Raw genomic sequence first — 26,251 nt, forward strand, 5'->3', positions numbered from 1 at the left:
GCTGGACTCTGTTCACAACTGATCAAACAATCAATATTTGAGCAAAGTGAAGACTTTAAGCTTTTATTTAAGGAACTTGACATGAATTTTGAATGAAGTGTTTATTTACTATCATTTTTATACACAGTCCCCCGCTTTCAGTAGAGAATTGACTGTAGTTTCATATCCTTATTACTGCTGAAACAGAGTTAAGTAAAGTTGATTCTGAATTTTCACTATGGGGCCAAAAGAGTAGGAATAAAAAGGATACATCTGTTAGCTCAGAGGAATACATTGTTTAAAGAATGCTCTTTTCTTTAGTTTTCTTTTCTTTTCTTATGACTTGGGAGTAAAATTTTGAAGATTTTTTTTCCCACGCTGTTGGTTAATTGGTCCGCTCTACTTCTCCCATTTACTCAACTAAAGAAAGATTTTTGATATTTTTTTGTGACAAATCATTAAATAATTCAAAAAGCATCAAACATAAGCGCCCCCAAAATGGAAGCAGCCAATCGATTTAGTGAGAATGGTCTCTATGAAGAGATACTGGGAAAACAAGAACAATACAGAATTTCACGGAGCATATAATACACTGAGATTATTGCTTTACAACAATCCAAATCAAATCAAATCACTTTTATTGTCACATCACATGTGCAGGTACACTGGTACAGTACATGTGAGTGAAATTCTTGTGTGCGAGCTTCACAAGCAACAGAGTTGTGCAAAAATACAATAACGTAAAACAAGAAAAATATAAGAATGGCATCAAGAATGGCAATCCCATCAATAACTTAATGTAGTTTATTATTATTATTGTTGTTGTTGTTGTTTTTGTTGTCACTGTTATTATTATTACATGTTTAAGTGGTTGTATTTTATTTTCGGCATCAGTCTCATTCTTACAGCGTTATAACTCAGGGTGTGTGTTTAATAAAATGTCATATGGGGGTTAAAATGATAGCAGGCTCAATCTGTACGTCAGGGCTGCCTTTATTATTTTGTTATTTTTAAGGAAGGGAAGAGAGGGTCTTCATCCTGAGAGTGTGAAGCTGGACAACATAACGGTATGCCCTTCCACCCCCTTCCCACCCCAGAGCTGTGGACTGCAAAGCCTGGTGGGTATTGAAGTCTTCACAACAAAGAGAGAAGCCGTATTCTCAACGGCTAATGCGGCGCTGTCGCTCCCACTGAGGACTACCGGTACCGAGATGCGCAGCTCGGGATGGTTTCCGGTAAGTGCGCAAAATGTTTGGACCGGGCACTGGAAGAAGGGGAAAGTGTGAGGTGAGGAAATGACCGGGCTGCTATTTTTAAGTCGGCTGTAAGTACTTTCAAAAGAGGAGGCGGCGGAGGAGGGACGTTCGTCAGGAGGGATGTAGGGCTGCTGATTCCCGAGCAGCGAGTACGACACGGTGAGTTTGCTGCAGAGATGTCTGCACAGACAATAACCTGCAAGTTGCGCTCTCAAGTTGGTCAGTGCGAAGCAGCCGTTTTCAGAAAGCGATTTGCACGTTCACAGTGCGATGCTGCGCGTGAAAGTGCTGTGTTTCTGCACAAAGCGAGTGCCACAGGGTCAGCACACATCTTTGCTCCTGCTGCAATTGTTTCACACCCTGGAACTCCATTTTCCCCGCTGATGCTCTGCTCAGGAGACCGTGCACAACAAAGGATCGGGATGATCAGGATGTGCATGGTGTGTGCCGATGAATCTCGTCGGAAGGTCCGCGGACCGGTTATTTATCCACGTCATATTGTGCCATATATGCTACATCTAAACTATATATACTGAGAAAGAGAGATGGCCAAAACGATTGTCCCTGTATCTGTCTTGTCTCTGTGTAAGTGTTGGTGCTGGTGTGCAAAAGAAGAAGAAAAACATGGATTTCGGTTACTTTTAAGGACATATGATGCATTTATGGTGGGGTGTAACACCTATAGGCCCATCTTCAGCTCACAGTAATAATTAGCACACTTAAAAGGGTAATACATTGCCTCAGGGCCTGCATCTGTAGGCTTGATAAATCACAGCATGGCGGAAATGTCAGGAACAATGACAAATCGGGGGATAACAGACCCCACTCTATTTATGTTTATTTGTTTATTTACTCTATTTCATAAAATGTGTCTACCGGCAGAGTTTTTATTTTGAGGTGTGACACCGGAAGTCGCCGTTTTCGCTGCGTGGCTGACTTGACTCCGGTCTGTCGTTCACTCAGCAGCATCTTGACTCCACTGGCGCGAGATCCGCTCGCGGGGAGAGAGAGGGCAGGTCGGTGCCGCGAGCCTTCTCGCACGGGCTCCCGTTTTTCCTCTCCTGGTGCCGGGGAGTAGCAGCTGTTTAATTTGATGCTTTTTTACGACATTGCCCGATTCAACCTCTCAGGTAATTTTGTATTTTTGCCTCGGGAATGAAAACCGGTTAAGTAAGAGTCAGTTTAATCTCGGCGATACAATTAGAAATCCGCTGTCCGTGTAGGTCTAATTAGGACATGGATTGTTAGGGCAGCGATGAAAGACGCGATATGTGCATGTGTCTGACATCAAAGTGTGATTGGAGAAATGGCAGTCTGGCAGAGCAATTTATATTTATTGTATTTTTTTCTTTTCTTATACGGATTCATCGCAGCCCATTATTATGGAGAGTGCATACTTCTTCAAGGACGTTATAAGCTATACTGCCATGAGGAAATGAGAGTGAAGTAAATTATTCAGCTTTACTCCAGACCAGGCTGATAAACTTCCATCTCAGAGAGCCTCCTGATGGAGAGGAATAAAAATGTGTTTATAATAAGGCTATTATTTTATTGTCTCAATTTCTTTTCAATGCATTGTGAAGCTACTGAATCTGACACATGATAAAACTTGGCTAATGGTCTCATCAGGTGTTTTCTCTCCTTAAACATGCAATGAAATCCTTTTCCTGTGGTTCCATCCACCATAATAACTCTTGAAGTTAATGTGCTCTTGCAGAAAAAAAAAGAAGCTCATGGCTTGTGTTCGGGCTCTTTCCACTTCCCACTGGAAGCCTCCTCTTTAATGGACCATTAAGAGGAGAACCACAATGGTTAAGCTGTCGACTGTGCCTGATTCATTTGGTTAAACCGCGCAGATGAGACTAGTCTGAGCATCACATTCCTTAAAAGCTCTTTGCTGAATGTCTCAGATCAATTCTCGTTCACAGGGCAGCCGCTGGCAGGGAGCAGAAGTGGGCGGCCTGCTCCGGTGTGTAAACATGCATGTGCGCCATGGCAGAGCTTTTCGCCGATAATCAAATAACTTCACTTAAGTTATGCTTGGTTCCCCTGCAGTGCAGCCTTCACGCAGGTGGAAGGACACTACAGAAGAAAAGTTTAGCAAAGGCGAGGAGCTTTTTGGGCTCCTTGTAAAAGTGGGGCACTGGTCCCTGTGGTGAGAGGCACTTTTCTGGGGCAGGCTCAGTGATGACGCTCTCCCAGCACAGATTGGGAACAGACACCCTCGTCCATCCATTTCGGAAAGAGGTGTAGAAACTGTGCAGCCCGGGACAGACAGCTACAGAAAGGTCCAAGCGTAGACACAGCAACAGGGGTTCGATCGCCATGTTCTGTTTTACAATCCTTATTTCTTTTTGATACCTCACTGGAATTGGCCTGTAAGTATGCCTCAGCTCAGCCTACCTGCTGCAGATAATAACTTGTATTCAAACATTTGCTCGTTGTGTTCAGTTTGTAGGAGTCTACCTTGTTAGGACTTAAGCATGGAGTTAATTACTTTCTTCCAGTGATTTGGCAGCTTTTTGTGCCCAGAACCCTGGAGTGAGAAGCAGACTGCTATTTAAAGATGGCATAACTCAGCCAGCTGCTGCCGTTTCCGTTCCCATCGTAATTGAATCAACACTAGTAGACTGCGCCAGTGAGGGTGTGTGCACTCCGCAGAAGATTACACAGTCGGGACCTCTAGGCGGTCTTTAACAGTCACTTTCACATACCTGGTTGGTGCATTTGGGATTTGGAAGCCAGGCTGAAATAATCGGCCATGCAGGGATGTAGTTTGTGATTAGTGATTGATAAAGTGGGCAGGTAAGTTAGGCTTTATTATGTATTCTTCTCTCTGAAGAGTTCAGCTCGAATTAAGAGTTTGTGTCATTAATTGATTGTGTGCATCCCGTTTTCTTCGATCTGCTTGTCCAGCTGTGTGAAGCGATATATGGCAGCTGTTAGGGGCCTCTGAGAAGGTATCTTTCGTGGTTAAAACTCAGAGGTTCTGCACAGTTTCGATAAACACATTACTTTCATATCGATCTGTTCTGTACAATCAAAAGGCAGGTACAGGGTTAACAACTCAATAAGGAACTAGGCCATGAACATCCCTTTTTTTAATCTGTGACTGGCTGTGAGCGTGACAACAGCAAGTGAAACAGAACAATATTTTACTGTGGAACGTATCTCCTCAAGCCAGTTCTTTATTTATGAAAAGCCTGAAGTGAAGTGTAGTCGAATAATCCTGTTTATATGTATAGATATATATGGAAAAGTCCCAGTATTTTAATTTCCACCCCCTGCCTTTAATCCGCTCGTACTTTGAGAACCTAGAGATATTTTCTCTTTCTGTGGAACACTCACCGCACAGCTCGATTATTTTGAGTCATCTAGCCAAGGCTGTGGCACTGGGCGGGAGTGTAAAAAATTTCATCTCTGACCACAAATGCATCTGCCTCGTCTCAGTGGTGTTAGGGTTCTCATCCAGGCTGTGTGAGTCTGTATGCGAATGGCTGCACTACGAAGGCTACAGTAATTTCAGGCTTTCAGGCAGTGCTGTTTGGCCTGTTTGATGTGCAAGTGATGTTACTTACACTTCTTCTTTTGAAAGGGAAGCTGACCTCTGACCTGCCAGAAAATTGCCCTTGAGGAGAAATAGAGAAGAATGCCAAACTGAATATCCAGAATTATATATGTAGTGAACTGTTTGCGCTTATATGTGATATTTGGATTACTTTGCAATACGATCACAGCTTCCTTAGACTGACAGAGCTTACCTTCAGGGTAGGACATTGGCCAGTAATAATGTTAATGATCTAGTCAAGGGCCTCCGGTAACATCAGCCAGCACACTTTCTCTTAATATATCCCTCACTGGCAAAACCATTAGATTTCAAGGCAATAAAGCTGCAGTTTGCCTAATTTACTCAAATGTGAGATGATATGAAGGCCATTAAAACCCAGAATTTTGCCTTGCAGTGAAGCTCATCAGTAATATTTAAGAGCAAGAAGGAATTTTGTGGCCCAAACCCAAACTTTATGGTTTGGGTTTGGGCCACTTCGTACACTGACAATTATAACCAGCGTTTTTGTTTGGGTTTTTTCCACATTAGATTGCTTGTGGTTTTCTCACTGCAGAAAACATTTGTGCCTGATTTTCTCTAAAAGATGTGGCTTCCATAGCATTTCAGCTATTTTATTGCTAAGAATGTCTAATTTGCGCTCTGCTGTACAATCATGCTTGCATGTCTTGTTCTGTCATTGAACCATTTAAACAATCAACAAACACACTGTCTTGAATTATTAATCAGGTTCAGCTGGGACTAGAACTAATGAATTAATTAGAAAATAACAAATTATTTTCTTTATAGCTGAAACTTTAAATCATTTCAATTTAATTGTATTAATATTGTGCAAAATCACAACAATAATCACCTGAAGGAGCTTTAAAGATGCCATAACAGACTCGTAATATTGTTTTATTTATAACTTTCTAGAAATGTCAGAAATGTATGAAATAATTCCATTCAGATGTCGTCATGTGCAAAGAAAGTATATGATTCCTGCAGTATATGACTAAGAAACCCACCAACACATTAGATTTGAGAGGGTGGAGCTCTACCTTAGTTCATTCTGTCTCATCTCACTAACACGCTTTAATCTATACCTAGCCCTTTGATATTATCATTCCACTAAGCATGTGACATTAACTTGTCAGCCAATTTGGAGGTTGTTGGCATATGCTAGGAAAGTGGTTACTATATCCCCAGTCACACAAAATCTGTATTCCCTTACTGGTTGGCAAAAACTCCTTGTGCTTGCTTTGGTTGCTAGCATATTGCTGCAGTCACCCAGGGTTTGCATGGAAGTGGTTGTTAGCAAGTGTTTACAGACAAACATGAAAAACTACAGTCAACCATGAAAATCTGCCCGAAACCAAAGCAGTCGCTAGGAAGAGTTTTTCCATCGTTATTTCATTCAGCGAGAGCCAGCAACCTCCAGGAACCAGTGCCAACCAGTCGGCGGATGCACATTTTTCCATAGCAACTGGTCATTATGACACGTCCAAGATGGCAAACAAATCTCAAGCAAAGTGTGCATGACATCAACACATGGTCCCCCCAAAATTCCCGACAGTTTACATACTTTAAATCAGCGATCCGCAACCTTTTTTGCGCCACGGACCGCTTTAATGTCAGACAGCATTTTCACGGACCGGCCTTTAATGTGTCGCGGATAAATACAACAAAATAAAATGATACGACCAAGACAAAAACTGTGGTATTTTGTAAATATAATAATAAGCGTAAATTCACTGTGTAATTGTGTAACTTTATTAGCAGCGCCCTCCTGAAATGTGCCAACAGCATCCTCCTCTCTGCCCCTTAAGCCTCTCTAGTTGCTATGGTAACGCGTTAATATTTATTTCAAAATAAGACACACAACTACAACACGGGAAAAGACCCAGGGAAACCGAGTTAACGATAAAAACTCTGAAAACCATAAATTTCACACACGAGCTTCAACTCTCGCGGCCCGGTACCAAATGACTTGCAGACCTGTACCGGTCCATGGCCCGGGGGTTGGGGACCGCTGCTTTAAATAATATACCCAGTATGTGTATGATTGATTTAATCCATTTGATTAAAACTGCAGTAGATTGGTCCAAACCAGTGTGGTTGTAAAGTCTTTGCAGTCTTGTGTTAGTATTTGAAGGCAACATGACAGAAGATGGACCAAATGAAGGACGATTCCCAAAAACATAGTGTTGACTCAATGTGCTACAAAGCTTAGCTAGATGTGCATCAACACTATATCATTGACAATGTATTTTTACTTCTAATTATACAGCAGTTATACTTGTTAATCAGTCAGTACTGCAAAAGTAAATATTTCTGCTTGGTTTTCTTTGCTGCCTTAATTATCAAAGCTTTTGTGTTGTGATTTTGCTTCTGTTTTCCAGCTTTTCTATTGCAAAGAATGGACGGTGCACCACTTTGAGTACATAAAATTGCTATTTGTGAGCTTGTCCATGAGCGGTTACATAACTGAAGTGTCATTTTACACACGACTCTGATTTGAATGAATGCCAGAAAGCCATTTACTCATTACTGTCACTATGTATACATCAATGGATACAAACTGTGGCATCAGACCTTTTGTGATTTAGTGGAGTGGATAGACTGGAGCTATAGTCTGCTTTAAGCTCTGTAAAGTCTGACCAAATTGTATCAGTTTTTGTTACACAGGGGCTTCTAAAGGCCTTTGTAGTATTTCCTTCTGCTTTCTTTCTCCTACAGCACACACCTTCAAATACACAATAGATTCAGTCTGGTATTAGAAATTACTTTTTTTGCTTCATCCAAACTCATAGATACATCTTTTCCGGACATTTATTGCCGGACAGGTTCAAGCTCTGAGATATGGAGTATTATTTGTCTGGTTGTGACTTTTAGTTGGTGTGCCTGTATTTTCACGCCCAGGTGTAATCGATTTCTCTTCGCAGTCTTATCGGAAAATTCCTGGGAATGTGTGGATCTCCTAGTTGTGTGTTGTATGTCAGACTGTGATGTGATCGACCTTGTTTTTCTCTCTTTCAGAGTGGATAGGATGGTTGGAGGTGGCATCGTCAACATGCTAGAGACCTGAAAAAATACTGCTGTACTGTTGCCAAGAACCCCGACCACCCACACCCCTCCCATGACTTTGTGTAGTGTATGTGTACGACTTTTTGCAGTTGCACAAATCCAATTAAATATACAGAAGTCAATGCACAGGAGTTTTATTTATATATCATATGCTTTATACCTGAAGGCAATCTAAAGTGTTATAGCTAATACATAAAAGGGAAAAAATGCATTAAAAACTATAAATTGAAATAACAGAATAAAATGAATTATATAAAAGTATAAAATGAAACAAATGTAGAGTTGAGAATGTGTCTGCTCATGTATTAAACTTGTGTTTTTCAGGAGATGTTGATTGGTGTGCCTCAAACTCTGTAATGGAAAATCGTGGTGAGTACCAAGTTACGCGTTTTGGTTTTTTTAAATGCAGTGTTAATGCTGTGTTTCACTTTATGCACACTCTTGTCAGACAGGGCTGGGGATGTTTATGTACATATGTGCGTACCTGACTTAGTCTCCCTCCCTGCTGAAGTAGCCTGTCCCAGTCTGTTATCCAGGTCAGGCCAACAGGTTCTGGAGTCATGCGGATTGGCTCAGTTCTCGCTGGAAGCTAGCCCGGCGTGGTGGCTTTATGTGGGGCACAGGAAGAGAAAAGGAACGCTGCCGAACACACTAGCTCTCCATCTTTAGAAGCAGCTCGAGATGCAGCCAAATGCTCACAAAGCTCTGATCTATCCAGGCATAATGACACAGCACAGTGCTCTGGATTCCTCTGAGGCTCAGACGAGATTTTTTTTTTTCTTCTAAAGACACTCAAACGTCAAACGAAATCAAAGCACTAATTCAGGGGGTCCACTCCCGCTTTTCTTCTCATTTATAGAAAGTGCTCACTTTTTCTTTGCTGCTCTTCTCTATTTTCAAGCCTGATACAAGACTGTGCTTCTTGGCAAACATATTTCAAAGTCATGCTAATCCTTCCAAGTCTTTTTAAAATGTGATATAAGGGAGTTAAAGAAGTGTATAAAATGGTGCCTGGAGACATTAAAGGAGGCGAGCAGCATGATAAACACCCTGCACTAACATTAGGTTACTGAGCAGGAGTCAGCTAATGTTAGCGTGCAAACCCTGTATAGAAAGTGCAATGTTTATTTCTCTGATCAAACTGTCCACTCAACCTGTTCATTGTCATTCTGTTGATGGCGATGAGAGCATACTGGACCTTTCCTCAGAAACAGTAATGCATCTGATCTTGCAAAGCATTTCTACTGGTCAAGGGTACTGATTGAAATTACATTACTATAGTTGCATTATAGGTGTGTATATATAACTATATCTTGTGTGTTGTGGTCTGAGATCTGCAGCTTCAGGTCTAGTGTCTTCTGTGTTGGTTAACTCTTTTTAATTCACTATAAAGGAATATTTTACATTGTACGGATATTACTGAGTACACGCACTGCACCGCATACTACAACACGCGCCATATTGAAAACAAAACGTGTCTTTTCCCTGGAATGGTAGGCATCTTTCAGTGAATGCTGACCTGTGCTATGAGCCAAGGAGGGAGGGTCAGCAAGGAAGGGGGAGTCCAACTCCAGGAGGGAGGGAGGGGAGGTCTGAGGATATTGTGCGAGGGAGGGATGGGGGAAGGATTGAAGAAAAGGCACAGAAGGCGGCTAGATGACAGACACAGAGAAGCATAAAAGATCTTAGGGCATACGGGGACTTTGTCGCAGAAGAAGCACGGCAGGTGAAGGAGTTGATCTGTATCGTGTAAGGCGCACACTTAAAGGTGCAGGACAGGTAGGGGCCCCTCAGGGGCTGGATCATGGGACAGAGCCTCCGTGTGGAGATCTCAGCTCAGGACCCACAACAACAACAACATAGCCGCAGTGGTGAGTTTCTGGGCTTACATTCTTGGTGTACTTTACACAGCTGTGGTTTCCTCCGTCGCTAACATCAACAACATAAAACTATTTTCTCGTTTACTAGTTTTCAAGGATAGAGGATAGAGCAGAGCTGAGGATTGGTGATTGTGTAATAAACTTTGCACAAATGTTGCGTAGCCTCTCCCCTAATTCTGCCCCTCATTCATGTTTACCACCACAAGGAATGCTAAATCACTGGGATCATGTGGCTAATTCTCTACAGTGTTTTTACACACTCATGCATGACTTGTGCACTTATTTTCTTATGTTACACTGCACAGGAACATCAGATTGCATATGTTGTCTGGCTCAGAGGTTTTACATAATTTTGTACCGCACCAATTATTCCAAGTTTCTAAGCGCCGCACGATGTTATATGATCGTGCATTTTATGCAAGTAGTGAGTAAAAAGATATGTACAGCAGTAAAATGTTACTCATATTACAGTGTCATGTAATGACATTTATTTCTACTGGATCTTAAATTGTTGAAAATGTAAGGGAACACATTTTTTCACAGGAAACAGTCAGTGCTCATAAGTGGATTAAATGTCATAATCGGCCCTGACAAAGGTAACTGTTACACTGAGGTTGGAGGTATTTCCTAATATTTATCCGCCTGGACTTTTGGTTTTTGTGTTAGCGATCGGGATAGCATGCTCCTTTACAGCAACAATCTCCTTTACCCACATGCTCACCTGACCAGCCTGCCATGACTCAGTGAATCATGAGGTTCGAGGGAAATCTGGCCAGTTGCATGGGGGAGTAGTAGGTGTGCCTTCTGGATATGGCTATGTCATAGGAAGACACCAGCACAGTCACACACTCCCGTGTTTCCTGTCTGCTGTGGCTTATCTGGGCAGACTTTCTCATTAGAGTAACACTATTAAGAATGTAGCTCTGTTATGAATGGAGGTATTTTTTTATATATCATCATTCATTAGTTTCCCTGTTGTACCTTCGAGCATAGTGTTTCCATGAGCTGTACAGTGGACTATGTTATTGAATATGAGGGGAAGAGGCTGCCTTTGTTCTCTGGGAGGAAACGGCACTCCACCCTGATTCTGTGACTGCGTTTCCAGCCCCCCCATCCCAGCCCGCCACATTATGTCTGTACTTTTTCTCTCTTTGTAGCCCTTTTTTTACCCTCTACTCCCATTCCAAAACCCACAGTCACACTCAGCTATAGTGTCACAACATGCCAGACCTCTTCACACTACAGCTGAAACAATGGCATGTTGGAGAGTTTTTCTCTGTATCTGTGAAGAATAATTTGGAGTGGATCTACAAGCTCTCTTGAACGTGACAGCTGATTTGGGTCTTCTGTACTTGTTTCTTTTTTGAGGACTTTTTTTTTGTACTAGTGGATTGGCACCTTTTTTAATCGAGCTTCACTGGCTAACGGAAAAGACCGCTGAGGATATGGTCAGTCGTATCTTTCAAATAGATGCCTGCTGCATGGGCTGAGTCCTCTGCCATCGTCATCTCTGCAGTGCTTTGGAGTGTGCAGGCCTGGCACAGCCAGCTCTTATCCTGCTTCACTGGCTTCAGCTGAGCCACTGTGGCAGAGGCGTCTCTGACAGAACGGTCTGCTGTGTGTGAGAACCTCAGTTCTGGATCGCGGAGAAGCTGCCTTAAGCAATGCTTAATCTGGATGTTATGGCAGCTGGTCTGAGTCCTCAGATTTCTACCTCGCAGAGATAAGCTGGATTTCCACAGTGTGGACATGTCTCTCGACTCCGGACTCTCTGCTGTAGTTTCCGTCAACTCTCTGCAACTTGGTCTCCTGCGTTTTCGTCATCTGTGATTTGATGCTGGCATATACACAGGACAGTAGATTTTTGGTTGCTGAATGCTCCTTGCGTCCTCATGGCGTGCTGTTTTAAGTCCCACCACCATGCAAGCTGGACACTTAACACCCCTCTTAAAGGTAGATTAGTGTCTGCTTTTTAACTACTTGTCAAAAATGCCATTTTTAAACTCACAGTAGGGTATGAAGTTGAAGTATTGTGATTAAAACTGTTTTCCTATCCGAGGTTTACAGTCTGTCAGGCTTCTGAGGTCTGTGTAAACACTCAACTCAAATTTTACACCGCCAGCAGTGTGGAGTTAATGTGCCTGTCCTTCAGCTGCAAAAAATGGGTTTGAATCTTGTGTCAGCAACCGTTCGCTTTTCTGTAGTGTCACTTAGCAAGATACTGAAACCCTGCCAGCTCCAGGGGTGCTGGACTGCAGCTAGCTGATACTGATGTATGCGTATCAGTGTGTGTGTGTGTGTGTCTCAAATAAAGAAAAAGTTTCTATCCAGGAATAACGTTTTGTTGTTTTAGTGTTCCCTGGACTGCCAAGTAAGCCACATCAGTATTGTGTGAGAGCATATTGTTGTGGGAATCAGACTGCAGGCATTACTGTCGCCAAGACATCCTGTGTGAGCTCGAGACTGGATGTTTTACATCGGACTCTGTTCTCTCTCTGCTGGTAAATATTATGTCTGCTGAATACAGCAGCTGCAGCCTGTTTGAAAGCCTCTCCAAGCTCAGCGCGCTGTCAGTTGGCCTGTCAGTCATGTGACCCAGAGTATGTAGCCATGTCTGCAGATTGCTTTTTAGTTGAGTTCTTGAAGCCTTGGTGATACCTAATGATAATTAGTGGTTTTTAAAGAGCTTTTGCTTCTTGTTACCTGTATGTGTGGGTGTGTACATGTGTATATATTTTATATATGTATGCAGAATGACTGACAACCTTTTTCTGCTGCTTATGTCTGCATTCGTGTGTGCCCCTCTTCTCTATGGGAGCACCGAGGGCTGAAAGGCTGATAAGGCACTAGACTCCATCCAGTTAAGGAATGTGAGTACTTGACAGCGAGAAATCCTGGCTCAGAGCCAGTGTTAGGCTTCTCCTGTTAGCTGTGGATACGTGGAGGAGTCCGTGAGCTCTCAGCGTCACCCTGCCAAAGCACGCTCGGCCCCCGAGAACTAACAGCTAAAGATAATAACCGCCATAATGATCCTGGCCCTCTTTAAAAAGCAGCAGATGAGCTCAGTTAAAATAGAAAGCGCCGCTGCTGAGTGGGGTGTCTATAATTTTATGTTATAAGTTCTATTGTATTTGTTTTAAATTTGTGCTTTCTGTTTTAGATGATGAAGCTGAGCAGCACCACAGCACAATGGTGGGAGAGGGAGGCAGCACCGGGGACAGCACCCCTCCCCCGAAGCGCAAGGGCAAGTTCTCGACCCTTGGCAAGATCTTCAAGCCGTGGAAGTGGAGGAAGAAAAAAAGCAGCGAGAAGTTCAAAGAAACTTCTGAAGGTTTGTGCTGCAAACTTGTTCTCTTTGCGAATGCCACCTCTCCTTTCACCCCAGCGGCCGTATCAGTTGTATTCAAATGCCATTAAAATTCGTCAGTGAACATGTTTCCGCCCAAATGTTACAAGCAAGTTTGTCTCTCGCTATTTTCAGTGCACATAATACAATAAGATGAATACAAGATGTCTCGTTAAGAGATGACGTGTATATCATGGTGACCTTGCGTTTTGAAGCGTCTTTTTTGGCTAATTAATCGTCTCTTTAGCAGTGTGGCACATGCCATCTGTGAATATTTAGAGGGTGGAGTTCTAACATATCATCTAATGCAGGTTTAGGCAACTCCCGGCCTTGAGTGCCGTTGTTCTGCAGGTTTTAGATCTCACCCTGTGTCAACACACCTGAATCAAATGATTAGTTCATTCCCAGGCCTCTGGAGAACTTCAAGACATGTTGAGGAGGTAATTTAGCCATTTGAATCAGCTGTGTTGGATCAAGGACACATCTAAAACCTGCAGGACAGGGAAGTCGTGTCCATAGACTGTATATGAAAGATGGATCTTTTTACTGTGACACCTGCTGGTTACTTCTAAGTTCTAGACTTTTGGCTGTCTCCTCGATGGTTTGATGCCGGACGTGATAAGAGACCGCTGCATCTGTACGAAAAACCGAGGGCAAAGTCTCGCATAAACTTGACAGTTACAGGGTGTTTATCCTTTTGTAGAGTACTATGTACTTTTGTACAATCTGACTTCTTTCTGCAACCAGTAGAGTTGCCCTTGCTGGTCATTAAAAGTATACTGATTTAAGACACTTCTGAATTGGCTTCACTTTTCAGGCCTAGAAGCTACACCCACATGTTATATAGAGTATGTTATATATAAAGATACTTGCTAACTGGTTCTAAGTGTTACTGAATAATATGGGAAACTTACCAGATCTGTACCACAGACCACCAACCAGAAAGCATGGTGAAGAGGTCCAGTTCAGTGACTCGAATTAGCGCAACATATATATATCTATATATATATATAGATATATATATTGCTTCTGGTGCATGAGATCACAGTGAAAATTTTAAATCATAAATATCTTGGTGAAAAAATGGTCTATAAAATGTCATTTCCTTTTGCTCTTGACAGAACTAGAGAGGCAGATGTCGACAAGGCGCACCCGACAGGAGCTTATAGAACAGGGGGTGCTGAAGGAGGTCCCGGACAGTGGTGAGGGGACTTGTGTGATTCAAAATGTGATATCTTTGCAAAGCTTTGTCTGCGTCTGACAGCAGCAGCCCCGAGGCAATAACGCCCACTCAGACGGTACAGTTAAGTCTTCAGCACATGATAGCAGGAACGCTGTCTTCCCATGCAGCAGGTGCCTGAGACAAATTTAGAAAAGCAAATTTGAGAAAAAAACTGCTTTCACCTTGCTGTTTCTCAAAGTAATGCAATGTCTGTTTAAAATTACTTGCCACTCTCCAGAGCTGAGGAAAAGTGGAACAAATTGTGCCTTGCAGCAAAATAGCTTAGAAAGGGGGTGTGTGCAAACGTTCTGCTGGTCCCGCTGTTGCAGAAGCCCATTTATTAAATCTACAGCAGCTTCTTCAAACACTGACTGTCCATGGGGCTTGAGTTAAGGGCACATTGTATTACTGTGGGAAAAAAACTGCAAATAGCAATTATTTTTGAACAGTTTCTGTATTGATTCTGTAGTCTTTAAAATCTCCCCAAAAATCACTCCTCACTGTATCTGAAATCCAGATTTAAAGAAGAAATAAGCAGCAAAAAGTATGTTTAACAGTGTTATGGCTCAGTTGGATAGTTATTAGTTATCTTGCCATGCATCAGGTTAATTGTGGAATATTGAACACAGCACTACCAGTATGTAAAACTTAAAAAAATGTATCAATATAAAATCTTGTTGTGTATCAAATATTTAACATGTAATGTCCTTCTGCGCTTTCTCAATAGCTCAGAATATCATTCAGTCTTCTAATGTATTTGTTTGAGTATTCACCAAGTGTTTTTGGCCAATCTTTTTAGATGGAGAAGCACAAAATGTGAAGCAGTCGTATGTAAAGAATGGCCACACTCTGCCTGTTGGAGGAGGAGGAATCATCAGCGGTGTCAGGAGCCCATGCAACCAGGGCCAACTCCCCTCAGATTCAGATTTTAGGATGAACCCTGCATGGCTCGCCCAGCCAGATGACCGAAGGGGCCGTTGTTCTCCCTCAGATGGAGACCGCCGTGGAGCTTTGGGCTCCAGGGGAACAGGACTGCATGACGATGGACGGAGAAGCGCAGGGATTGGGGCACGGGCGCAAGGGGAGGGCGAGTGGAAGTCTAATATGGCCTGGCAGGGCCACATTCACGGACAAATGGAAGAGAGCAGACATGGTGGCAGGCTTCACCCTGACGACGGGCAAAAGAGGCCAGGACTGCAGAAGGCCCCATCCGAGGACGGCAGGAGGAGTCGGCCTGCAGAAGGAGATTGGAAGCCTACACTCCCTCGGCATGCATCTGCTGAGGAGGGGAGGGCCCGGAGAGGTGAGTCACTTCCAGTAGTTCTCCTCCCTGCAATCTGAATTTTTCCACCAATTTTTACAAGTTGCAATCATCGCAGCACTGCTGTTGTCAGTGTAAGGCCATAACGATAAAGTGCACACCTTTTACACCTTAACCTCCTTCATATTCGAAAAGTCGGTGATTCTTGGGTACCTTATCCCCTCCCTTTTGCTGTCACTTTTCTGCTTATATGCTGTCCTCCCAGATATAGACGGGCTCCTGTCAGCTCCCGGGAGGCCTGCTCCAGCTATGCTTCTTATTCAGGAACATGAGGGAATAGCTCGTCCTCTCTTCTCCTCTCCTAATTAATGTGGCGCGATCGCTATACTCATTATTGCCCTTTAAGGCTAGCACAGTGAGCTCAGTGATAATTGGTAAAGTGCCACAGCTAATTGATTTCCCAGAAAAATAGAATTTGTTCAAAAATAATGGTGTTTAGCTCTGTTTTTAGATCTCAGCTGTGTGGTTATCGCTCACGTGACAGGTTATTCTGTGCCAACGTGTAAACATGTTAGGAGTTGAAAAGTATGTAAACACTATAGCACGTCATTGCAGCAAAGAAGAAAGAAAATTTTGTCCACTTTCCTTCATGTGTCATTGCTCTGCTCTTCTTTTCATCTTACCTTGTTTTTTTCTTTTTTCTTTTTTGTGATGCTACTTTTTTTTACCTCTCCCACTCGCATTTCTATCTTTATCACATCTTCTGCTTCCTCTCTCTCTGTTCTTCAGTCTGACTTCCTGCTTTCCTCTGGATTAGTTCCTCTTTGATTACATGGCATCACACTGATAACACTTCTGTAAATAAATAGCCCTGAACCTGAGAGCGGCAGGAATGGCGTGGGCGCAGTGGTGGGAACAGCGTGGGGGCCGGCTCGCGGGTTTAGTGGGGTGGGCAGAGGGAGGTGGGTTTTTTTGGTGGTAATTGCAGCCGCCTACTCTGTTTATCTTCACAGCTGATCCCTAGATAATGCCATTCTCAAACAAGTGCTATCACAGAGAGTGCTTGGAGTGCTTAGAGCTGTAGAAAAGTGGCTCATCGCTGAGTCTCTGAGCTAAAACATTTATAGCAATCCACTGGGATATTTGGTGAGATTTTGCTAATTCACTGAAGTGTATTTGTTATGATCATGCATAAATAGAATACAGTATATGCACTACAGCTGAAAACCAATCATTTATTGCTTAAGTTTATCAGTCTCAGTTGACGTGCTGTAACTTTTAAAATTATATAAGCAGAATTACATGTTATGATATAAAACTATATGGTTAGCTGCTTTTTCCTTTTTTTTTTAGAATCAGACAGCCATTTTGCTCCTGACCTGGACACCCTACGTGAACCTCTGCCACCCAAACAGGTGATCATGCCTCCAAAATGGCTGGTGAGCTCCACCCCTGAACCTGGCAGTGAGTGTCCACCTCGAACTCCATCCAACCACCCCACGAGCCAGTTCTCTTCTCCGTCGGGTGTGACGTCCAAACCTGTTCGATCGGTGTCTTCTGCGTGTTCCAACACTCAGCAGTCTTCGGCCGCTGCCCTTACCTCCACTTCTCAGCCCGCCAAGCAGCCCCCTCTGCCTCCACCCAAGCCTGTGAACAGGGGCAACGCGGCCATGCTGGGTAAGCCTTTACTAACAGTAGCTTCTTAGGTTAACAGATGTTGCAGGAACAGGAAGCATACATCAACAATCAAACGCCTGCTCAGTTAGCGTGTAGTTTTCCAGCTGGCGTATACAGTATGTACATTTATGCGTCAGTGCACTACTGATGGTAAACTCTTCAGCACAACATCCTGTATACGATACTATCTTAACAGCACGAGCTGCTTTTCCCCAGTTAATTAGTTATTATGCCTGGATTATTGTAGCAGAAACGTATTCCAGCATTTTACGCTATGAGGATAACAAGGACTCCTGTGGCTGTGGGCCACTGCTTCCACAGATACAGTGTAGCGGTTCTGTGGTTTTGCCTCATCTGGGATCGTGTTTTAATTCCCAGTAGGGGGAGGTTACAAAAATGCCCCATTTGTCATCAGTTTATTATACTAATTGTTGTTCTTGACACAAATAGAATACAAAATGAGTCAGTTAGGAACTTACACTAGTTTCAGGTTAACATTTACACTACAGAGAACTCCTCGAAATCTAATTTCTCAGTACACTTGTTGACAGTTTACTATGAAGTGACTGTATTTTAAAAGCCAGGAGGCTTCTTTGCTTTGTGGCCAAGGTTATGGACAAAGAACAACTGAGACAAAAGGTGTTAATAAAACACACCGTGAAGCGGATACTGTTACAGTTACAAGGATAGTAATCATGTTCTTACCTATGTGTTTGTTTTAGTGATTATCACTTCGGGAAACAGTACCATTCCCTCATAGTGCAACTCTGTTTATATACAGTTGTGTTCAAAAGATTACATCCGCTCATCACTGGCATCGTCATGATCATCCAGGGTGGAATGATCGTAGAGCGTACATGTGTAATGACTTTAAAAACACGAATTTGGGGCACAAGTTTGATTTTATTCTGGGTTTTCTCGATCCACTCGATCAGAAGTATACATACAGGCTCAAATATATACACTCACCCCCACTAATGTTTGGATAAATGTTCCTCAGCAAGTTACACCTCAACCAGACACTTTACTTACATAAGATCATGTTATATGGATATGTAACTACTTTGCCAAGTTTTGGAAAAAGACCGAAACTGTCAATATGAAATTCAATTCAATTCAATTTTATTTATATAGTGCCAAATCACAACAACAGTTGCCTCAAGGCTCTTTATATTGTAAGGTAGACCCTACAATAATAGATACAGAGAAAAAAACCCAACAATCATATGACCCCCTATGAGCAAGCACTTTGGCGACAGTGGGAAGGAAAAACTCCCTTTTAACAGGAAGAAACCTCCAGCTCAGGGAGGGGCGGGGCCATCTGCTGTGACCGGTTGGGGTGAGAGAAGGAAGACAGGATAAAGACATGCTGTGGAAGAGAGACAGAGATTAATAAAAGGTATGACTCAGCAGAGAGGTCTATTAACACATGTTGAGTGAGAAAGGTGACCGAATATGATATGAATGACGGTAAACTGGTTTTACTGGACTGAGAGGATATCGACAAAGAAAAAAACGACACCTTGAAGCTCGACTGAAATTTTCAGCTGCCCACATGGTCAAACCAAATTCCTTCTAGACAAAAGTTTTGTAGTCAGACAAGACCTAGGAACATGGTACTGTCGAGCATGGTGTTGGTAGCATCATGCTTTGGGGCTGTTTTGCTGTCAGGGGTACTGGTACATCGCATAAAGTGGATGGAATAATGAAGAAGAATGACTACCTCCAAATTCTTCAACTTCAAATCAGCAGCTAGATGGTTGAAATTCCAACAAGACAATGATCCCAACACACATCAAAACTGGTTTTGGGATGGATAAAGCAGGATAACATTAAGCTTCTCGAATGGCCTTTCCGAAGACCCGACCTCAGTCAGGAAAATCTGTGGACTACACTTAAAAGTCGGATCCGTGACTCTGTGTGGATTAGAGGAAACCCAAAATAATTTCAATTGTGTGCACCAAATTCTTTTTTTTAACTCATTAAAGATGTTTGCTGCACAATCATTTCACCCTGGAAAAAGAAAAGTTAAAACAGTTCAAAGAAATCATTAAATGCCCAGAATTACTATGAAATTCATGGCCACGATGAGTGGATGTAAACTTCTGACCACAGCCGCAACTTATGAAATCAACAACTTACACAACACCAGAAAGTAGCTGCATTCATTAAACATACAAGCTGAAGGCCTCCATCTCGTCCCTGTTAGTCTCCGCCCTGCAGGGGGGAGAAAACGCTCAGCTTCCTCTCTACTGGTCCTGCTGGAAGCGAGAGTGCGACTATGATGTCTACCTGTCCCTGCCTGTCTACCTGTGCCGGCGGGCTGGAGGCCTGCGCTCAGGTAAAAGGATGCCCCCCTGGTATTTCTTTGGCTGGGGTGCCAATTTCTGGAATGCCCTCTTCAGAGTCTGCACACTTCATCATGTCGCATCCTTTCCTGCTGCCAACATATGTCTTCTGAAAAGCCTTTAACTTGTTCACCGGCCTTCATTGCTTTTCTTTGGACCTGGTATATAAGAGCCGCATGCATATAACAAGCTGATAATGAGTGTGCTTACTGTATGCAGGAGACAACTTCTGTGTGAGTGCAGTTGAGTGTATTTTGCCTCTGAATAAGGGAGGGCCTTTAGAGGGTTCCAGCTGTGTTCTGCTATGCATCAAATGAATTTTATATCTCTAATCCACTCAGCTCTCACTCAAATGGGATGGATGGGTGGACTTGAATGGATGACTGAATGGGTCGAAGAATAAAAAGGCAAAATGTTTCTAACATAAGGGCTCGACTTATTATAGAGAGGAAGTCCATTACAGTGTAGGTTACTGCATGTTGTAAGTCTGTCAGCACTGTTCACTTATTATGTCTGCTTTTAACAGAAATGTTGCCTTAAAGCTGTCCTCTGAAGTCTTAAGAGCCAAATAGCAAATATGCAAATGTGCATGCAAAACTGGAAGGTTTGCATTTGAGCTTTTTGTTTAGGAGCTTCAGGAGCTTTACTATGCTAATAGAAAAAGTGTCGGTGTGGGGTTAGAGTCTGGCTGTGAAGAGCATGGATGCATCTTTTTTGTCTCTGTGACCTGGAGCACTCGCTGCACGCTGGTCTTTTAGAGCAAAGTGTGCGTTCATGGCCGTCATGTGAACCAACTTGCTGTACGGATGCAGTAATGCTCAGTCAGACATGTAATCCCAGCATTCGTGTGTCTTCTGTCATACCGGGTATGTTATACATGTGTGACTGATGCTTGTGCACTTGCGTCACAGTGACAAACTAGATTCAAAAGTAAAGCACTTGCTAGCAAATCACTCACACGCCTAAGCTGTAGCTGTTTTTCTTTAGCAGTTATGGTTGGATTAGCTCTTTTTCGTTTTGCAGGTGACTTCACCCAAGCAACAGGGGGCGCTAGCCTTGTTCCGGCCAAACCCTCTCCTCCGATGCCTCCTAAGAGGACCACCCCAGTCACCAAACGCAACACAGAGGACTCTGCTTCAAGCCATCCCATCATCCCCTCACCACTTTCTCTGGAGGAACACAGCAGCCTCCCCTTGGGCTTCCAGCTGCCTCCCCCTCCTCCGTCCCCACCCCTGCCGACTCACATACCACCTTCTCCACCCCGCCAACACATACAGACCCACCACCTCCACCATCAGCACTCCTACCCCCATCCGCTGCCCCAACCCATACCAATGCTTTTCGACCCACCGAGCCCGACCAATGAGTCTCCCCAGCGCCCGGCTCCCGTACCGCTGCACATCATGATCCAGCGAGCCCTGTCCAGTCCCGGCCCGGCTCAGCCACATCCAGATGGGTCGCAGCGGGCACACACACTGCTTTTCGAAACACCTCTAGAGTACCAAGGAGGAGGTCGCCCTCTGCCTGTCAGCATTCAACCACTAAAACTGTAAGTTTCTCTGCACAGAAAAGTCTGTGAATCAGTGTATACAAAGACAGTACATGGTGAAGAAGTATGGAGTCTGCACGTGATCTGTCTTTGCATGTAGCTTTCGGATCTTTTTCATCCATTTTCTAAGCTGTGTACACTTTGTACTTACTTGTATATCCATTTCAAGCTGAAAAAAAGTCCAGTCTTCATCATTGGATATAGCTGGAGGGACATATTTCAGTTAAATTCATTGAAAAACACGTCTTCAGGATTAGCCCAAAAAAAACCGAAAAAATGTTTTATATGCATGTATTTTTTTCCTGTTAGATCTGAGGATGACTACTCAGAGGAAGAAGAAGAAGAGGAAGAAGATGATGAGGAAGAGGAGGAGTATGATGGGGAGATTCCACAGCCAGAGCTGGAGCCAAGGAGTCGCCGGTGCTTGGTCGGTGACGCTGGCATTTGTGTCATCCCACGGGGAAACAGCAATGACGACGACGAGGAAGAAGATGAGGAGGATGAGGATGAGGAAGGCGAACACGACATGCACGGGGAGGACAGTGATTCAGATGGTCCTGTGCCTCATAAAGATGAAGACTCAGATGAAGATGAGGAGGATGAGCCCCCGATGAGTAAGCATAACAAACTGATTCAGAGGTCATTTAGTGGCTTTTCCGGACTCTTTGTAAACCTGTGCAGTGTTGCTGCTCCTTCTCAGCTTACTGCATCTCTCCGCTTGGCTTTTATCCAGGCGCACTGGCCAGCAGGGTGAAGAGAAAGGACACCCTGGCTCTGAAGCTGAGCAGCCGCCCCTCTGCTCCCGACAGGGATAGGTTTACGCAGGAGAGAAGCAGCCGAGATGACCACCCTCCAGGACAGACCGGCCTCACCTGGCAGAGCAGAGAGCAGTGGGAAGCCATTCGCACACAAATCGGCACTGCACTCACGAGGTAAAGATGAGCGGTATCATTGTATTGTTTAAAATGACAGCAGTGAAAGTGCATTTCCTGAAGAAATTAGACCAATTTTTAAAAGATCCTTGACCTGCTTATTACCTGAATGTCCAAGTGAAGTAAATGTGTAAAAATAGGACTCCATTTTTCTTTTTTCTTTTCTTTTTTTTTATTTCAGGCGACTAAGTCAGAGACCCACTGCTGAGGAACTTGAGCAAAGAAACATCCTCCAGCGTTAGTATTAACTCTCTCTGTCTTTGTTCATGATCCTTGACTTGTTTGGACTCCTTTGTTTCTGGGTTTTAGCAAAACCACTCCTCATTCTTTCGTCTGATGCTTTTCCCTCAGCATTTGTCAACAAAGTACATTTCACATCTGTCAACAACAAGCACATATCTAATTTTAGAAATTGCTTTTAAACCTGCCATCAAACCAAGCCTTTTATGCCAAAGTCTAAATTTGGCTCTTCTATTCTTTCTCCCATCTTTGTTCTCCCCTCAGCTAAAAATCAGGCTGACAGACAAGCCGAAGTTCGAGAGATCAAGCGACGGCTGACCAGAAAGGTGAAGCAGCACACCTGCAAACATCCCAGTGTTAAACCATTTATTTACCTGATATTAAACTGACATAAAAAAACATCTTTATTGTAGCTGAGTCAAAGACCCACGGTTGCAGAACTACAGGCAAGAAAAATCTTGCGATTCCACGAGTATGTGGAAGTCACAGATGCCCAGGACTACGATAGAAGAGCAGACAAGCCGTGGACTAAGCTCACTCCTGCCGACAAAGTAATCAGCTGCATGTAAAGGCTTTATCGGCACAACCGCTTTCTGATACAGCACTTTACAAAATGTCCAAGACAGTGTTACAAACATATGCATTTTAAATGTTAAACATGTGCAACTCCTTTAGGTTAATGCAATTTTTTAGCAGTATATTGTCTCGTTTTCTTTCTGAGTTCATGTTTAACCAAATTGCTGTTTTGTCTAGGCGGCCATCCGGAAGGAGCTCAATGATTATAAGAGCACTGAAATGGAGGTTCATGAAGAGAGCAGAATTTACACAAGGTATACCTTTTAGTTGAAACTTGACTGGCTGATTGATTGCTTTGGTCAAATGAGTGAGGTACTGTGTTTTGCTGATTTGTTTTTCTACACCACTCCTTCATGTTGGTGGGGTATGGAGTCTATCTCAGCTGTTATAAACCGAGAAACTGGGTACACTCTGGACAGCTCATGAGTCCATCGCAGAGCTAAAGGAGAGACAGATGAACCACTCACACTCGCGTTCACATCTACGACCAATTTAGAATCACCCATTAAGCTAACATGCATGACCACCCAAAACCTAGGACTGTGGGAGGAAGACGGGTACCTGGAGCACAGGGAAGCCATGCAAACACCACACAGTTTTGTTTTTGTTGTTATTTATTTCTCCTGGTTGTGTCAGGGAAACAATGAAATATGTAATGCACACTTGAGAGTGATGCATCTTTGAACACTTCCTGCCATTTGCAGCCAACCTTGGCGCTCATCCTGAAGACATCTCCCCCCAACAGCAGGTTTTAGCTAAAGGAGTTTGTTACCTTGCTACTGTGTCAACAGTGTTTATTTCATACTCCCTCAATTGTTAACGACCTTCAGGATGTCACTTATTTTAGTCTGTAGACATCGGCTGCCTTAGCTGCACATGCACTGTGTGTCCTGTGATTGCTTTACACTTAAAGCCATCTTGTGTTGCTTGCACCTAAACACTTTAAATATGAATTAGCAGCAGTGGTGATCTGCCACTACATTAATAGAGTTGTGACCAGTAAACATCCATGTAGAAACTGATTGATTGGTCATCTTTCTTATGCATGCCTGGTTGAATGGCAGAATCCAGCACTAACAACCGGCAGAAGAAGACTTTTAGAGAAAAATCTGTACCTTAAATAGCAATATAATGAATTTCCCTGCATTAAAAGCTTAAGGATTACGAAGGTGTGATCTTGCCTCATGAGAGCTGTTTGTTTCTTTAGGTTCCATCGGCCTTAACATCCCTGCTTCCGGATAAAGAAGCACTTAAGATCTCCGGCAAAGAAGCAGCTGCTCCCTATGCAGACAGATCGCCCTTTTGCGTCTCTTGAATGTACTGTTATCAGGGAAAGCCTGGAACCGACTCCACGCGAGAATGCTTCTTGCTTGTCCTCCATCGCCCTCTCACTACATTGCTTTCACTGAACCGAGGTGTTGGTGGGTGGAGACCAGATGCAGTATTTCTCCCAGACGGCAGGGGGAACCACGTGCCAATAAAGTGGAGAAGTGGCAAAGGACCTACAGGGCTTACTCTCACTCTGCTGTTGTGTGGTGCCCCTCAGGGACTCGGATATAGTTACAACCTTTAATGCAGCCTCGTCCTGTGTTGCCTTTTTCTTTTTTCTTCTTCTTCTTTACTGTATATGGAAAAGCTAACACATCTTTGCTAATGTAATAACGTAGAATAAAAATGGTAACAATAATGATGACCTATAACACTTCACACAGTAATAATAGACACAAACGGTCAGGAGTTGGCTGAAGACTTAGATATTCTGTTTTAGAACTGGACATCTCTGGGATATCGTGTGTTTGTTATCCACTCTACAGACTGCTGCTGTGATACGTTAGAGTGAAACTGGAAGAGATCTCATTGCAAAATATTCTGTAATGCACAAAATATTTTCTATTACAATTTTGATCACAGGGGTAGTGACAGCTTTTCTTTGAGCCTTCTTTATTATTATGATTATTATTATTATTATTTGGCTTGCCTGTGTTTGTGGTTGTGATGTGAGTCGGCCTTTTAATACCTATAGGAAAAGGTCAGGAGGCTGTTGGTGTTTTAATGCGTGCCAACACATCCAATACTGGTTTTCATATCACTGATTTCTGCAACCCACTGCATGAGCCATTACAAAATCCAGTGCCACCGCGTCTGGATAATCTCTCTTCATTTATACTTTTTTCTTTTGTAAGTTTTTGTACTTCCCTTTAAAGATTGAACATGCAATACATTCTGTAGCCATTTTAAATAAGGTCGTTACGATAGTGTCTAAACTAAGAGTTAAATGTAAGTTGCTTCAAGTGTAGATCAGGGATTTATCACAAAAAAAAAGAAAAAAACCACACCTGAAAACGCATAATCGGTCAACAGAAACTCAGTTTGGCTGGAACTTTTTGAAACTGCAGAAGTGTTTTACCTTGTCTTGTCTGGCCAGTAGCTTACAGGGTTCTCAGTGCTGTGTGTATAAGTTGATATAGGTTTATCTGATGCTTCTGTATATCTTGTCTTCCTTTTATTTGAAAAGAAATTTTAAATATAAAAGTATTATAGGTTGCTATTTTTTTAAGCAGAACATGAGTTTATGATTAAATGCTACAAGAATGGGAATATGAAAGTGCACCTTTCTGTAAATCTGAGTTCATTTTTAATTGAATGTGGAGCTGTATGAGCTGACAGTCTTCTTTTTAATTGTAAATAGTCTGGATCTAATTAAAAATCTTGCAATTCCTCGAACCTTCTTGTGAAACAACTCTGCAACTGAGGTCCAGTAGACCTAATGACTGTGTTCAGGTTGAGTCTTTTGTCTAAGCTGGAACGTCTAAAGAAACAGTGGGTTTGCAGCAACACCTGGTGGCGATTTAAGTTTTTGCAAGTTTTTTTAATTTTAAAAAAAATTTGCTGGTTTATAATAATAATGGATTGCATTTATATAGCACTTTTCGGGGCCCTCAAAGTGCTTTACAATTCCACTATAGGTTTAAGGACCTTTAGTGTAATTTAAAATGTATTTTAGGTAATAGGTTATAGTTTAGATTATTGGATAAGGTGACACCAAAGGGTGGGGGTGTCAAACATGAGCCCCCGGGGGCCAGATTTGTTCCCGCAAAGACTCCAATCTGGGCCACTTGATGGTGGTTTTGGAATATGTGAAGGAGGGAATAGATTTTAAACTTTTAACTATATTTTTAGAAATTTTACAGCTTTTCCTACTGATAAAATCTCCCATATGGGAGTAATTAAGCCATAGATAAATAATCAAAAGTTCCTGCTTTTTCATATGGACTATAGTCATTTCTTTTTACAATGGGCCCACAGTAAAAATAAGTAAATAATTAGAACAATGAAAAATTAATCTTCTGTGAA

General features: G+C 42.8%; 1 protein-coding gene across 7 annotated transcripts; it reads left to right on the plus strand.

The window, feature by feature from the left end:
• The first annotated feature begins 1,192 nt into the window (after window positions 1–1,192).
• Window positions 1,193–25,621, plus strand: phactr4b (phosphatase and actin regulator 4b). 7 transcript variants are annotated; one of them, XM_084943342.1, is made up of 16 exons: window positions 1,193–1,214; window positions 7,819–7,933; window positions 8,191–8,235; window positions 12,907–13,077; window positions 14,214–14,294; window positions 15,114–15,617; window positions 16,929–17,252; window positions 19,462–19,593; window positions 20,624–21,149; window positions 21,459–21,763; window positions 21,883–22,081; window positions 22,263–22,318; window positions 22,586–22,647; window positions 22,735–22,872; window positions 23,075–23,151; window positions 24,105–25,621. In XM_084943342.1, exons 3-16 carry the CDS (start codon window positions 8,223–8,225, stop codon window positions 24,118–24,120), a joined length of 2,604 nt encoding a protein of 867 aa, XP_084799468.1. In that variant the 5' UTR covers window positions 1,193–1,214; window positions 7,819–7,933; window positions 8,191–8,222; the 3' UTR covers window positions 24,121–25,621. The 7 variants fall into 7 exon arrangements, with proteins under 7 accessions (XP_084799468.1, XP_084799465.1, XP_084799470.1 ...); XM_084943339.1 differs by lacking the exon at window positions 1,193–1,214 and adding an exon at window positions 1,221–1,394; XM_084943340.1 differs by lacking the exon at window positions 1,193–1,214 and adding an exon at window positions 2,182–2,365.
• The last annotated feature ends 630 nt before the right edge of the window (window positions 25,622–26,251 follow it).

This window comes from Perissodus microlepis, chromosome 11, assembly GCF_051167445.1.
Source record: "Perissodus microlepis isolate ML-2025 ecotype Zambia chromosome 11, ASM5116744v1, whole genome shotgun sequence".
NCBI classification, from domain to species: Eukaryota; Metazoa; Chordata; class Actinopteri; order Cichliformes; family Cichlidae; genus Perissodus; species Perissodus microlepis.

Coding starts and splice junctions, on each gene's coding strand:
- phactr4b (XM_084943338.1), top strand. CDS start 9,671: ATGGGACAGAGCCTCCGTGTGGAGATCTCAGCTCAGGACCCACAACAA. Junction 14,295..15,113: donor GAAGGAGGTCCCGGACAGTG/GTGAGGGGACTT, acceptor CAATCTTTTTAG/ATGGAGAAGCACAAAATGTG. Junction 19,594..20,623: donor GGCTGGAGGCCTGCGCTCAG/GTAAAAGGATGC, acceptor TTCGTTTTGCAG/GTGACTTCACCCAAGCAACA.